This window comes from Neofelis nebulosa, chromosome 7 (genome assembly GCF_028018385.1).
Source record: "Neofelis nebulosa isolate mNeoNeb1 chromosome 7, mNeoNeb1.pri, whole genome shotgun sequence".
Taxonomy (NCBI): domain Eukaryota; kingdom Metazoa; phylum Chordata; class Mammalia; order Carnivora; family Felidae; genus Neofelis; species Neofelis nebulosa.
Window position 1 is genome coordinate 119,120,644 of NC_080788.1, and position 14,730 is coordinate 119,135,373.

At 46.6% G+C, this 14,730-nt stretch overlaps 1 protein-coding gene and 1 pseudogene across 7 annotated transcripts in view; one reads left to right on the forward strand and one right to left on the reverse strand.

Moving 5' to 3' along the window:
* Positions 1-14,730, reverse strand: part of DPF3 (double PHD fingers 3) — a 304,745-nt gene that overhangs the window by 222,128 nt on the left and 67,887 nt on the right. Inside the window, exon 1 of one of the 7 annotated variants that reach the window (XR_009264602.1) lies at positions 12,880-13,101. The exons of 3 other annotated variants lie outside the window; for them this stretch is intronic. Coding sequence is in view for 3 of the 4 variants with exons in the window: in XM_058739556.1 (XP_058595539.1) it covers positions 12,880-12,953 (74 nt within the window). In the remaining variant the exon portion in view is untranslated. Of the gene's footprint in view, positions 1-12,879; positions 13,103-14,730 lie in introns of those variants that run through there. 3 more of the 7 variants (XM_058739556.1, XM_058739559.1, XM_058739558.1) reach the window with 3 other exon arrangements.
* LOC131517458 (high mobility group protein B3-like) lies at positions 5,733-6,458 on the forward strand (annotated as a pseudogene).

Genomic DNA, 14,730 nt, shown 5'->3' on the forward strand with positions numbered 1-14,730 from the left:
ATTCACACTTTTCCCGCACATGCACACACAAACCCAAATACGATGTAAAATTACTATGATCTCGAAAGAATTACAGGATTTACTATTCTTAATATGAATTCGTAGTGCCCGGATGCCATGGATGGTATGATCTAGGCACAGAAGATACCTGTGATCCCTTGTGACGTACATCCTGGTGACTACGCATATAATCTCATGCAGAGACGACATCACAGTTTCAGCTGAGGCCTCCAGAACTACAGACCCCGGTTTAATCAGCTCTCACTATCGTCCCCACCTTATTAACAAGCTTTCCTTAAGGAAAGAAGAATAAAAGATCAATCCCAGTGGTAAGAAGAGTGAAGGCCCAGTTGGGAACTGATGAGAGAGAAGACACGAGGTTCACAGAGCTGGAGAAAATGTGAGTGAAGACCCCAGGACATGGCCACCTACAGAGCCAGGCTAGCCAGCTGTAGGATCTCCATGACACCAAGAAGTCAAGACCAAGAGGTCAGCTAAGGTTACAAGAGCCAGGCAGGAGGAATATGACCACCTGCCTCCTTACCCGTGAGGCTAGCTCCTACCCAGGACCTTAGATGCCCCACTCACAGTGCTGGCCCACCTCTGCCAGCTTCTCCACAAGCACAGGTGGGGTCCTAAGCACTTAGGAGTCTTCCAACATGTGCTCCCTTCTCTAGGTCCACCCCATTTCCTGGGAGTCAATTAGATGCTTTTAGGGAGTCAAAAATAGTGCCCATTGTGAGATGCTACTTTCTACCAGAGTAGTGTGTGGTCTGATTCCAAAAGCTGGGGATGAAAAGAGTATGAAAGCTCCTCGGACCTCTGAAAATGAGACAGTGCCGAAAACCGGTGGAAACCCATTCTCCAATATCTGTTTATTTTTCTGCTAAAATCTACCCACCGTGTGAGTTGCCAAGGCAAGTTACGTCTCTTATTCTGAAGCTAGGAAGGTTCTCTCTCCACATGACACCTGCAGGAGATGGAAAACAATACCCTCTGCATATCATAGAACACCAGCTCCCAGTAAGAGGACACCCCAACTCCTGCCAGTGCAGTACCCAGGCGGGGGTGGCTTTTCCACTTTTCTCTAGACAGGCCACCAGGGTCCTCTTCAAGGGCAAAGGACTCCCCAGCCCCTGTGAGGCCTCACTGCACACTGTTTATTTATCTATAATTTATTTATAATTTCTACAGCTTTTTACCTGGAGACACACCCAACAAGAAGGGGTCTTACTCTTCCCACAGAGGTCTGTAGACCATGTACTAAATGCACTTGCTCTTACTCAAGCTATAGAAAGCTGACCTTGAAATATCCTATCTAAGGTCATCTCTTAGGTCCAGCCCAGGCCAACACAAACTGATTCTATTTTTTCAAAACACCAGCCCATTCAGATAGCCTTGTCTGTCTTCATTAACATTCTCAGTGACGAGAAGGGCCAAGGGTTCAAGGGCCAAGGGTTCAAGGCCCAAGGTTGCATCTAGAGGCCTATAGGAAGCTATAAAACTGAGAGATATAGCCAGTCCACGAGCTATCCTTGAGTCACTGACCTTCTTGACACATTCTCACTCCCTGGCAGTAATAGCTTAACACTTCCAGAGCATTGACTCTGGCTCAGACTATATCCTAAAAGCATCACATGGGTTGACTTATTTCATTCTTATACCAACCCTGGGGTACGTGGAAGGCAGCTATGCTCACCACTATACCACCAATGCTGCGCAACGCTGTGATAACTGATAGAACTGGGATTTTAAACCAGAAGTGTGAGTTCAAATCCCAAACTCCAATGAGAGCCACAACACAGTTCTCGACTCAAGGATTACAGCTGGTGCTATTGAAATGAGCATTCACTTAACTGTTATGAGCGTTCATTTGTCTCCCTATCTCCCTGAATCATACATTGCTAACTTCCCTCCAGTATTCATTCTCCCTTCTGCCTTCTTATAATAACCTCCAGTCCCAAGTTTTGCCTAAGCACATGGCCGTCTGCTCCAGACTACATTTCCCAGCATCCCTTGCAGCCATATGACCAAGCTCCAACCAATGGGTTGTGAGTGGAAGCTCCTTAACTGCAAGCTGCTGGCCTTGGATTTCATCACCTCCTACTACCCACATCCTGAAACACAGACTTAGAGATGCGAAACAGTAAAGAACCAGGGTCCGTGAATGATTTCATGTACCTACTTTGCCAGTTTGGTGTGCTTGCCCTAGGGTTTACATAAGACAGAAATAAACCTCTGTCTTATTTAGCCATTCTCTTTGGATATCTGTGTTACAGTAGCATACTCTCTATGTTAGATTCAGTACCTTAAGGCCCAACTCATCTTATTCTACTCAACACCCCCAAAACCCTTTCTTAGCACTAGGAACATAGTGGTTACTCAACAAATATTTGTTACATGAGTGAAAACACCGTTATGTAAACCAGGTGATACTGGGCCCAAACAGACTTAGCTAAGCTCTGGAGATGACCCTTATCCAGGTAGGTACGATATCTCCTGCTTTTCTGCCAAGTAGGAGCTCAGGCCAGAGAGTCTGTGTTTAGGGAAGCATTTGCAGTAGGGGAGGAGCGAACTTTTACTGCATCTGTTGTCGACTCTCTGCTGAGATGAGGGATTTTGTGCTTAACCACAAGTTAGCTGGGGTCACTGCTTGTCTCATAATAATAATGAGCTCAATTTGAGCACTTACTTTGTGCCAGGTCCCATACTAAGCACTTCACACACATTAAGGCATTTGTTTGCATTTAATCCTCCTGACAACCCGACAAGGTAGGAACTATTATTGTTCCCAAATGAGGAAACCAGGCGCAAAAAGAAGTTCACTAACTTGCCTGGGCCATGTGGCTAACAAATGACAAAGGTCAACTTCAAACTCAAGTTGTAGGAGACCTAAACTTATTCTCTCCTCACCCATCATGCTACTCTGCCTCTTCATGTATGACAGGCTTATATTCCCAGTTCCAAGTTTGGAAGGCTGGACTGAGGATCGTGCTTTTCTGAATAGATGCGCAATGCACAAAGCGTCCAGTGTGGCTGTGACACTTTTCCCCTGGGCATGGCTGGTGAGGAGCTGCACACAAACCACCCCCACCCCCCACCCCACGCTAGCACAGAGCAGAAGGCAAACAGTCTGAGCCCCCTGGTCCACCGAGCTCCTTCTTGCTCTCTCCTGGGCTGTCCTCACTGCCTCTTGACCTCCACACCCTGCCGCCCCTACCACTGCCACCCACAGCTTATGCCCTTTCCCTCAGCCACCTCACCTGGATTGGCCCTCCCACCTGCTTCCATGCACAATTCTCGCCTAGCCTTGCAACAGTCCTCACTGAAGCCAGCAGGTGCAGATCTGCCTACCCAGCCCGGTAATGGTGTGGCCCAAGCTTCACTTCTCACCTCCACCCCAACTCTGTCCTCACTTTCATTCTTCACCTACAACAGTTCCCTCCTCCTCATACCACAAGCTCAGCAAAGTAGAGTCAGTAGTCAAGTAGGGAGGCACCGAGCAGGCTCCATCCCAGAGGTTGCAAACCTAGGACCTACGGGCCAAATATGGCCCCCGAGTATGCTTTGTTTGGCTGCACTCTGCTTTTTGAAAATTGAATTCATTACATCAAAAGTTGTTAGGGTTCACATAAAAAATTCAGATTTAGAGCCTCTCTTAAAAAGTGAGGCGTCTTGGCGACACTGGAATCACCTTCCCATGTGACAAATAGCTGGGGCTGAATTTGGACATCCGCTGGATGGGCTCACCACCAAATTCTTCACTCCTTATTCTACGTTTCCCATCCAGACATCCCTTCACTCACTCACACAGCAGGCCTGGCCCCTATAGGCACTTGATTTGGCCTGTTGTGGTGTCTCCATTCGGCTGATGAGCGCACTGAGAAAGGGGGAAGAGAAATTATTCTTCCAGGTCTTGAAATTATTCTTCCAGGTTGAGTGCACCCACAGATCTATGGCTGGCTCTCATCAGACAATACCGACCAAGCTCCCGGGTGCCCCAGGCCCTGTCCAGAGCATCACAGGCGTTCAAATTTAGGCCCCTTGTCCCTGCTTTTGCCTAGTCACCACACTCTTCCACACTGCTGCTCCAAACACATAGGTATGCCAGAGAAAGGCACTTTCTTTTTTCTAAATTTTTTTAAGTTTTACTTATTTTGAAAGACAGCATACAAGCAGGGGAGAGGCAGAGAGAGAGAGGGAGAGAGAGAGAGAGAGGGAGAGAGAGAGAGAATTTCTTTTTTTTTATTTATTTTTTTTTTTAATTTTTTTTTTCAACGTTTTTTATTTATTTTGGGGACAGAGAGAGACAGAGCATGAACGGGGAAGGGGCAGAGAGAGAGGGAGACACAGAATCGGAAACAGGCTCCAGGCTCTGAGCCATCAGCCCAGAGCCTGACGCGGGGCTCGAACTCACGGACCGCGAGATCGTGACCTGGCTGAAGTCGGACGCTTAACCGACTGCGCCACCCAGGCGCCCCGAGAGAGAGAATTTCAAACAGGCTCCACGTTGTCAGCACAGAGTCCAACGCAGGGCTCAATCTTACAAACTATGAGATCATGACCTGAGCCAAAACCAAGAGTCAGACACTTAACTGAGCCACCCAGGCACCCCAGCACTTTCTTTTTTCAACACACACAAGCATCTCTTGCACTGTGTGCCATGATCATCTGATTCTTCTCCTCTCACGAAGACTAACTTCTCTCAAATCTGTCATGCGGATTATACACCCTGAACCTGCCAAGAGGTGACCTTTCTTTGAGTAATCCCGTCTGGGCCTGAATCCTGGTGATGAGTGTGTGCATAGGTGTGTACATGTCTGTGCTCAGCGTATGCTTCTGGACTAACACTCCATCCCCTCACTAATTTCCCAGACAGGTCAGAAGTCAGCATGTGCCCCAGTCGGTGAACCAGACAGCGTCTGTTCTGTTCCACTGCCCCATCAAAGGGGACAGCAGCGGCTGGTGCTTGCCTTGATGGGGTGAAGGGTCAGGGTTGCCAGATCTTCGATTTTGCAAGAAGCCAGAAATATTATTTAAAACAGGCAAGCAGTGGTTTCTATTAAAAAGACCAGTGCTTAAAACAAGCCCCCAAGAGCCTGAGACACTTTATGGGGATCAGGTGCTAGAGGGGAATGACAGGAAATGAAGGCTCCCCTTGAAATGCCCCATTGGAAGAGTCAGCAGCAGGTCCTCGATCCCCTGCCATGTCCTGACGCCCATCTGAGGACACAGAAGAGGACCCAAGTGTGCTTGGCTGGCTTTGCCCTCCAGCCTCGTCCTCCTTGATGATAAGACAACTAAGGTGTCTTTGACTTACGTTGTTTGAATTCCCTGTTTGTTCTGGGCTTAAAACAAACCCTCCTTGGGGCGCCTGGGTGGCTCAGTCGGTTAAGCGTCCGACTTCGGCTCAGGTCACGATCTCGCAGTCCGTGAGTTCGAGCCCCGCGTCGGGCTCTGTGCTGACTGCTCAGAGCCTGGAGCCCGTTTCAGATTCTGTGTCTCCCTCTCTCTCTGACCCTTCCCCGTTCATGCTCTATCTCTCTCTGTCTCAAAAATAAATAAATGTTAAAAAATAAAAAATAAAAAAAAAAAACCCTCCTTCTTCCTTTTTCTCAACCACCTTCTCCCTAGAACCCTCAGGTTCTTAACTCACACTGCATTTCTAGATCCTTCCAATAAGGAGGTTGCAGCTTCCCATTTCTTTGATTAAACAACTTTAACAAAGAATTCACGGATAAGGCAGCTCTCGTGGAGGCAGCTAAGGCGAGGCTGGAGAGCGCAGAGCTGTGCATCGTGCCTTGCACTGCCCAGACTAGCGAACAATACGGTCAGGATGGCTAAAGGTGATCCCAAGAAACCAAAGGGCAAGATGTCTGCTTATGCCGTCTTTGTGTAGACGTGCAGAGAGGAACATAAGAAGAAAAACCCAGAGGCCCCTGTCAATTTTGCAGAATTTTCCAAGAAGTGCTCTGAGAGGTGGAAGACAATGTCTGAGAAAGAGAAATCTAAATTTGATGAAATGGCAAAGGCAGATAAAGTGCGCTATGATCGGGAAATGAAGGATTATGGACCAGCTAAGGGAGGCAAGATGAAGAAGGACCCTAACGCCCCCAAAAGGCCACCGTCTGGATTCTTCCTGTCCTGTTCAGAATTCCGCCCCAAGGTCAAATCTACAAACCCTGGTATCTCCGTTGGAGATGTGGCAAAGAAGCTGGATGAGATGTGGGATAACTTAAGTGACAGTGAAAAGCGGCCTTACGACAACAAGGCGGTGGAGCTAAAGGAGAAGTACGAGAAGGATGTCGTCGACCGTAAGTCTAAAGGAAAGTTTGATGGCGCAAAAGCATCCTGCAAAAGTTGCCCGGAAAAAGGTGGAAGAGGAAGATGAAGAAAATGAGGAGGAAGGGGAGGAGGAGGAGGAGGAAGAAGAGGAGGAATAAAAAAAAAAAGAACTGTTTATCTGTCTCCTTAGAGTAGGGAGCACTGTCATTGGCACCTCTCTTATTTGAGGCGGGTCTGTTGCCCTCGTTAAGTTTAATTACACAGCTGGGTCATGGTCATATTGTAGTCTCTTCAAAGTGCTCTAGAAATTGTCAGTGGTTTACATGAAGCGGCCATGGGGGTCCGGAGCATCCTGAAACGTATTAGAGTTGTACGTATGTCCAAACATTTTTATTTTTATTTTTATTTCATAATTTTTTTTAACATTTATTTATTTTTGAGACAGAGAGAGACAGAGCATGAACAGGGGAGGGGCAGAGAGAGAGGGAGACACAGAATCTGAAACAGGCTCCAGGCTCTGAGCTGTCAGCACAGAGCCCGACGCGGGGCTCGAACTCACGGACCGTGAGATCATGACCTGAGCTGAAGTCGGACGCTTAACCGACTGAGCCACCCAGGTGCCCCTCTCCAAACATTTTTAAAATGAGAAGGCTCTCGTGTTCTCCGCACTCTGTGCACTTTGCTGTTGGTGTGACAAGGCTTTTAGGGATGTTTCTGGCATTTTTCCCTTTGAATTTGTAAGGTGGTGTTAACTCTATGGTTATGGGCTAGAAATCCTGAGTTCTCAACTGTACATATCTATAGTTTGTAAAAAAAAAAAAAAAAGGACAAAACCACTGAGACACAGTCTTCATGCTCCTTGCTTGGCTTGAGGCTGTGGGGGAAGATGCCTTTTGGAAGGGCTGTAGCTCAGGGCGTGCACTGTGAAGCTGGGCCTGTGGACACTGCAGTGGGCATCTGTTTAGCTTCAGGTTGTCTTGTTTCTGTATATAGTGACCTAGCGTTCTGCTGCCATTCTTAGCTGTGGAAAAGGGGCAGCGGTGGGGGGAGACAGTCAGCTGGCATGAGAAGTGTTTGCATCTTTTTTAGTTAAGTGCGGTAGTTTTAACCTGTTTGCTTTGAAACAAACTGTAGAGCTCTTCACGGTCAGCAAAGCAAAGAGCTACTGCATCGATGAAAGTTCAAAGAACCTTCTATACTAAACACAATTTGCAACGTTCTGTTATTTTTCTGTATGTTTAGAATGCTGAAATGTTTTTGAAGTTAAATAAACAGTATTACATTTAAAAAAAAAAAAAGAATTCACAGATATGAAAGTGCTTATCATGAAGCAGGTAACATCCTTTTCCTCCCCAAATCACACACAATTACCATATAAATGGCCTGGCAAAGGGACTTCCTTGAGAGGTGGCAGATTCTAACTACTCTTACACTTACAAAGCTTTTAAAAAGAGAGAGGGGTGCCTGGGTGGCTCAGTCGGTTAAGCGTCCGACTTCAGCTCAGGTCACGATCTCGCGGTCCGTGAGTTCGAGCCCCGCGTCGGGCTCTGTGCTGACAGCTCGGAGCCTGGAGCCTGTTTCAGATTCTGTGTCTCCCTCTCTCTGACCCTCCCCCGTTCATGCTCTGTCTCTCTCTGTCTCAAAAATAAATAAACGTTAAAAAAAAAATTTAATAAAATAAAATAAATAAAAATTGAAAAGAGAGAAAGAGAGAAGAACAATTTCCAAATGAGAAAATGTCACAGACAGCCACAAACTGACTTCCCAAGGGATGCAAATACCCTTTCTCCAAGCAAAAAACATGCAACGTATAAAATGTCCACGTGAGGGTCTGTGCCTCCTATGTGGGCAGTCGCCCTTCTACTGAGGGAGATGAGGAGCCCAAGGGTATGCCCCAGAGAGGCGGCCAATGAGAGGCCTGCTCGTGCTGCGTCCGGATTGGCCAGGCCTGGCACCAGCTGGAACTGGGACCAGCTTTGAGGACAGCAGAGACTTGATAGGATTCTCTCTTCAAAGCATAGAGCAAACATCAATTAATCCTCAAAAGACGCTTTCAAGGAGAACATTATCCCTTTTGAGGATGTGGAAGCTAAGAGGTGCCGCAGGTAGTTGAAGGGAGGGCAGAGGAGAAAACAGAGCACTGGGCTCCGAGCCCCAGATCCGGTTCTCCAGAGAGAGTCAAGTTGCGGGAGAAGAATGGGCCCACAGAACTGGGGCAAAGGAGGCGACAGAGAAGCTGCTTTGGAGGGTGCCCCTCAAGGCTCCTGCTGCTTCATCCCAGAACAGGCTGCAAAGTGAAACACAGCCAGAGTCCTATGTGCGCACCAGTCCGGGGAACCAGAGAACGAGTTCAGATTATGGGACCTTCTTCAGCCTAATGACCACTAAGTCTGTGGAAGGAGGAAAAACCGAAATCGGAATCCAATTTGCCATACTGAGCCTGTTTCGGTAACCCCACCCTCCCCCCTTCCTGACAGGGGGAGGGGAGTATGTATAAACACAGGGGATGCCCCTCCTGGCTGGTCTTTCCATCTCAAGAGAACCCATCCAGAGCTTCCTGCACCTCACGCTCTTAAGGATCATCGCCAGTCGCTGTGCCTGGCAATAAACGTCACACATTCTCACGTTACACATTTATTCGACCTTTAACCTGTTGCTCTGAGATACCTGGAGAAATTGTATGCCACTGATCAAATGTTATTAAAAAAACACCCACAATCTCTTCTCCACATGCAGTCAGTGTTACTACCTTACACGCTGATTCCCATGGTCGGCTGGCACTTTGTTAAAAATTTAGATTAACTTTCTTTGCCACACACTACATACTGTTTGCCTAAAGAAAGCCCAGGCCATGTGCAAATTATAGGCTGATTAGAGATATTTAAATGTTTGTAGGAAGGATTTTCCTAAAGGGTCTGAATGAGTTTTCTCTCAATTTACCATTTAGTCAAAGAAATAAAGGAAATTACCCTACAACTGAATTTTTCTTTCTTAGATTAATCACTAAATTCTACTCCTGAGACCATTATTACACTATATGTTAACTAACTTGGATTTAAATAAAATTAGGGGCACCTGGGTGGCTCAGTCGGTTAAGCATCTGACTTTGGCTCAGGTCATGATCTTGCAGTCCGTGATTTCAAGCCCCATGTCGGGCTCTGTGTTGACAAGCCCAGAGCCTGGAGCCTGCTTCAGATTCTGTGTCTCCCTCTCTCTCTGCTCCTCCCCTGCTCATGCTCTCTCTCTCTCTCTCTCTTTCTCAAAAATAAATTTAAATTTTTTTTTTAATTTTAATAAAGAAAGAAAAATTTTAAAAAAGGAAAATATCTGGAAGGATATGCCAAAAAAAACCAAAAACAAAACAAAACAAAAAACAAAACAAAACAAAAACAACCATGCCCTTAACAGTAGGGAGCAAAATGGGCAATCAGAGAAGAAGTCTTTTTTATTGTTGTTGTTCTTTTTTGTCGTGTTTTATGCACTTCTTCTATGCATTTTTTTTACAACCAGCATGTGACTTTTTAAATGTTTAAAATTATAAAATGAAAAAGTTACCTTCAGATCCTTTATTTTTCCCCAAGTGTGGCATTTTGTCCCGATGCCTATGCAAAGTAAGTCGGTAGATTTTGGAAACATCTTGTTGTCTTTTAGCAAAAAATTACAAACTCTCATCGTAATATTGTCAACATTCAGGTCATTTCATCCAGAATGCACCACGCTGAGAAAGAACAATTCCTTGCAACCCACTTGGCAGAGGAGTCTGAAGCCGCATCAGGCAAAACTAAGTCAGAAACAGAGCTTCAAGACCAGGAGAATGATTCAGGCTTCTTGACCTGACTGGCTTAAGCAAAGCCTGAGAAATGCCACTGAAAGGCTGCCATTCTGCACTAGTGTGACCCGGCTCCCAGCCAATAGGCTGGAGTCCCTCCAATTATTAAGATCATCTTCTTCTCTTAAAGAATGGGCTTTTCCAGTGACACCAACCGCTTCCATCATTGAAGTGTTTATCTAGAGAATATTTCAGTTGGAAGCTTGAGAAACAGAGAATTTGAGGTTACTCAAAGAGCCCTCACCAGTTGCAAAGTAATTAGCAAAGAAGTGGGGGGAAAAAAAACAGCGTTGGAGTGATGAGGCCAATAGGAATATCCGATTCGTTTACAGGATTTTTCACCGACACCTGCTTTTTGCATGAATAAAATTAGAGACAGTTGCTCTCAGCAAATCAGTGATCGGGGATCCGAAATGCAGGAAAATACACGTTCTGGGTCTTTTGGACTCCGGGTATTTGGCAGAGACAGGCAGCAGGATCTAATTGTCCATATTCCATCCTGACCCGGAAATGAAAGCTCCCAGTCACAGAAGTTCTGTAGCTAATCAGTTACCACTCACACTTCACTCCTCACTGTCTTTAAAGTCACCAGGGGGAACCCCAATTTGCAACAGACCAAGATGCATTCCTTTTGGGGCACAGATGTCCTTCCAATGCCACTATTGCCCTCTCCGTCCTGACACTGACGTAGAAACGAAGGGAAGCAGGCTAAGAAAACCCTCCCCTTTGATATTAGTAAGAATTGTGCAGTCCCCGGATGATCAGAGCCCAGGCTACACAGGACTTGAAAGAACGATGGAGACTTTGATATGGAATATAAAAAAGTAATGGGCAGGAGAGGCAGGCGGACCAAACTGGGAGGCCCAAGGCCCAGCTTCTGCCAGCTCCAGCTCTGACTTCCCCAGTGACGATGGCTCTGATTTATTAAGCAAAGATGATAGATACTTACCTCTCTACCTTTTTATCTGAGATGAATGAGATAAATTTCAAGTGGTTTATTTGCCATGACCTAATAATAATAATAATAATAATAATAATAATAATAATACAAATGAGGGAAGTAGGAACTGAGCCCACCCTCTGCCTTCTTTCTAAAGAGATTTCACACGTGGCATCTCATCATTACCCCTGGTGAGATAATGGGTCACTATTATTATTATTAGCCCCATTTTGTAGAAAAAGCAACTGAGGCACAGACTGGTGACCTGACCAGGGCAGCATGGTTTGTAGAAGCATTGCCCTGTTCAACACACTGAAATGCATTCCAGTGATTCTGGTCTGTGAAGACCTCTCTAGGTTGTGCCTACAAGACTTGGCCACCTGGGAGACACAACACTCAGGCCTCGTCCATAACAGCCACGAACCTTCTCCTTAGGCTCACCCTGCTTCTACACAGCTTAGTTTGCAGGGAGACTTTTAACTAAGACATTCTCAGAGTCCTGCTGGGCAAGGCATAGTAGGGGGTGGGCAGGGGAGGCAATGGACTCTATATAACCCATGTGTAAATGTGGTCCAAAGCAAACACCCACAACCCTTGGTCCCTAGGCGAGGAGAAAAGATAGCACCAAGGAGTGAACCAAGACACCAACAGCTGCTGTTGGGGGAGCGGGGGGGGGGGGGGGGGGGGGGGGGCTTCCTACCTCAGGAATTTTTAATGGTTTAAGGCATGAACTATTAGCAGGAGCCCCAAATCACCAGCACCCAGGTGTAAATTCTATTCTTAGGGAATGTCAGGAGTCTTATGTTCCAGGGTCTAGATCACCCACTGCTACTAAAGAGCAGAGTGAACTGGAAGGAAAGACAGAAGATAGTAATGCGTGGCTTTTATGGCCTGGCCTATTCTTTGGGGCTTCACATAGCTCATCTCAATGTGACGGCCTCGGGCACGGCATGACTCCTCTTAACTTTCTCCACCTATGGCACAGGGAGAGGATGTCTAGGGCTCCTTCCATCCCAGATACATCCTCAGTTACCCCCACAGCCCAGTTCCATTACTCCAATTCTCTTCTGCAGGTATCACAGGATACCTGTGGAGAACCTGGTGGTTCTCCAGCTCCACGAAACCCTCTCCCCGGACTCCCCCTCTCTGGGGCAGGAGAGCATCTTTCCATCTTCTCTTATCACTCCTGTTACAGCCAGCAGGATGGACAGATACACACACACACACACACACACACACACACACACACACTTCCCAGAACATCCTCAATTTACTCAGGGATCCATGAGGCAACTTTGGGGGAGCCAAGAGGGGTGAGGAAGGAGGGGAAGAAGGAGGCTCACGGTGGTAGACTGGCACTTCCAGTCTGCTTTGTGAAGGCCCCCAAGCTTTGAGGGGTGCTGGGGAGGGAAGCTACAGTTGAGGAATGCAGGGGGACCGGGCAGACCCATGTGGAGCTTGGATCCCACCCCATAGGAGATAATGTTTTCGAAAGAGCACACGTTTGACCAGGGAAGAAGAGACTAAGCCCAGGCTTAAGAGCATATCTGTTTTCTCCCCACCTGCCCCCCTTTTCCCAGCCTCGACTTGGAGCAAATGGTTAAGCCAACCCGAACCCAGAAGTGTGAATAATACATGGAGCCAGCTCGCAAGCCGCCCACACAGGAGGGCATGTTGGGCTGCACAGATGGCCCTCTCACGTGCACAGGCCATAGCTATGCTGTGGGGGGCTGAGATTCCGGGGCAGCCTTTATGCTCCTCACTAACCATGTAAGAGAAAGCGGGGCTCCCCAAGAGGGCCATGAAATGTGGGGTGAGGACTTACGTGTGGACAGGAGAGTGCCAGCCATCCTGGGGCAGACACCAACAGCTGGAGTGATTTGTTAGCCCTTTTTTCATGAGTTAATTTGCTTCCAGCAGATTCCATTAGTGACCTGACAGACCCAGGGCCTGGAGGAGGGCCCTGAAAGAGCTGCTAACTCAGCAGACCGAAGGCCAGACGTCTTGCACCCAGCCCTTTGCCCGAGGTTTCTATTTGAAGAGCTTAGAATAATTATTTGCAAAGCTCTTGTTAAGGCAGCACCGCTGAACTACGTATAGGCAGAAGACACATGAACCTTGACCACTAAACATAATCCGCCAACCAGAAACTGGCGCAATACAGGAAAAGGATTCCCACATGTAATAATCTCTCCTTCCCAATGGCAGGAATGAAGCGAAAGTCAAAGTTATGAACTGGGTTCCATCTGAACCTGAGCGGAGGGGGAAGGGAAGAGGGGGAGGGTTGGGCTTTCTTTGCGTTCCAGTTGACATTTCCAGCAGAATAAGAAAAGAATCATGCTATTAGTACTCCTGCTGCCGTTACAACACAAATAATGATAACAACCACAGTTAATGTTTGTTTGGCACCTGGTACACGCCAGGAACTATGCCATAAGCTTCTTAAGCATTATCTCACTGACTCTTCGTAACAGCCCTCTGAGGTAGGAAAGCTGTGTGAGTAAGAGACGTCACACCGCAACTAAGTCATGGGAAAAGATCCAGAGCGGAACCAAGCCCAGGGGCGTCTGACTCCAAGCTGGTGCACGGCCCCACTTTGCTCCACAGCTCAATCCCAGGCTGGAGAAAGACCAAGGAAACAGGATGCCCAGCCCAACATGTGCCCTCACTAGCTGTCGGACCTCAGCAAGTGATTTCAGCTCATGCGCCATCCTATTCCACAAGACAGCTGAGTGATTTCTTAAGGACCCCTTCCATTCAAACCATAGTTATGGACCACCTGGGGCACAAAGATGGGGAGGTGGGTGTATAAACACAACTGAGGAATGGCCCTGCCCTCCAGGGATCTGCTATGTAAAAGTCTTAGGTGCCCTTTCAGCTCTAAAATAACACTTAGCAATTCTTTTAATATAAAGAAGTATTTGTGACAGCATTTATACCCATCTTTGTTCTGTGTGAACATATGCATGGAAAGGTATCTGAAATGAAGTTCACCTAATGGATTTGGTCCATTTTTGCTCTCACCTTGTTATTTTTGTGTGTTGCTTGAATTTTTAGTAACAAATATACATTTCCATTAAACCAATGAAGTCATTTTTTAAATACTGCTAAAACAATAATATATAAGTGTGTGTGTGTGTGTGTGTGTATAAAGAAAGAAATGTATTTCATCACTAACTGGATATTTTATATTATTAATAAATTGTTGGGGTGCTTGGGTGGCTCAGTCAGTTAAGCGTCCAACTTCGGCTCAGGTCATGATCTCGGGTTCCTGGGTTCAAGCCCCGCATTGGGCTCTGTGCTGACAGCTCAGAGCCTGGAGCCTGCTTCAGATTCTGTGTCTCTTTCTTTCTCTGCCCCTCCCCTGCTCAGGCTCTGTCTCTCTTTCTCTCAAAAATAAATAAACATTAAAAAAAAATTTTAACTCGGATGAGATTGTAACTGTATTTTCTAAAAGAATCTTTATTTTTACAGGTACATACTGAAATTTTTACAGATAAAATAAATGATGTCTGGGATTTATTTCAAAATAAATAAATCCTGGTGTGGAAGGGTAGGGATATTTCCCAAAAGCTAAGTTAAGCCCCCAGCTGGCAACCTTTTTGCCTGAGCATTTCCCCATCTTTGGCTAACTCTTCCTTTGACTATCATAGTCTAACTTCGTTTGTCCTCTGTG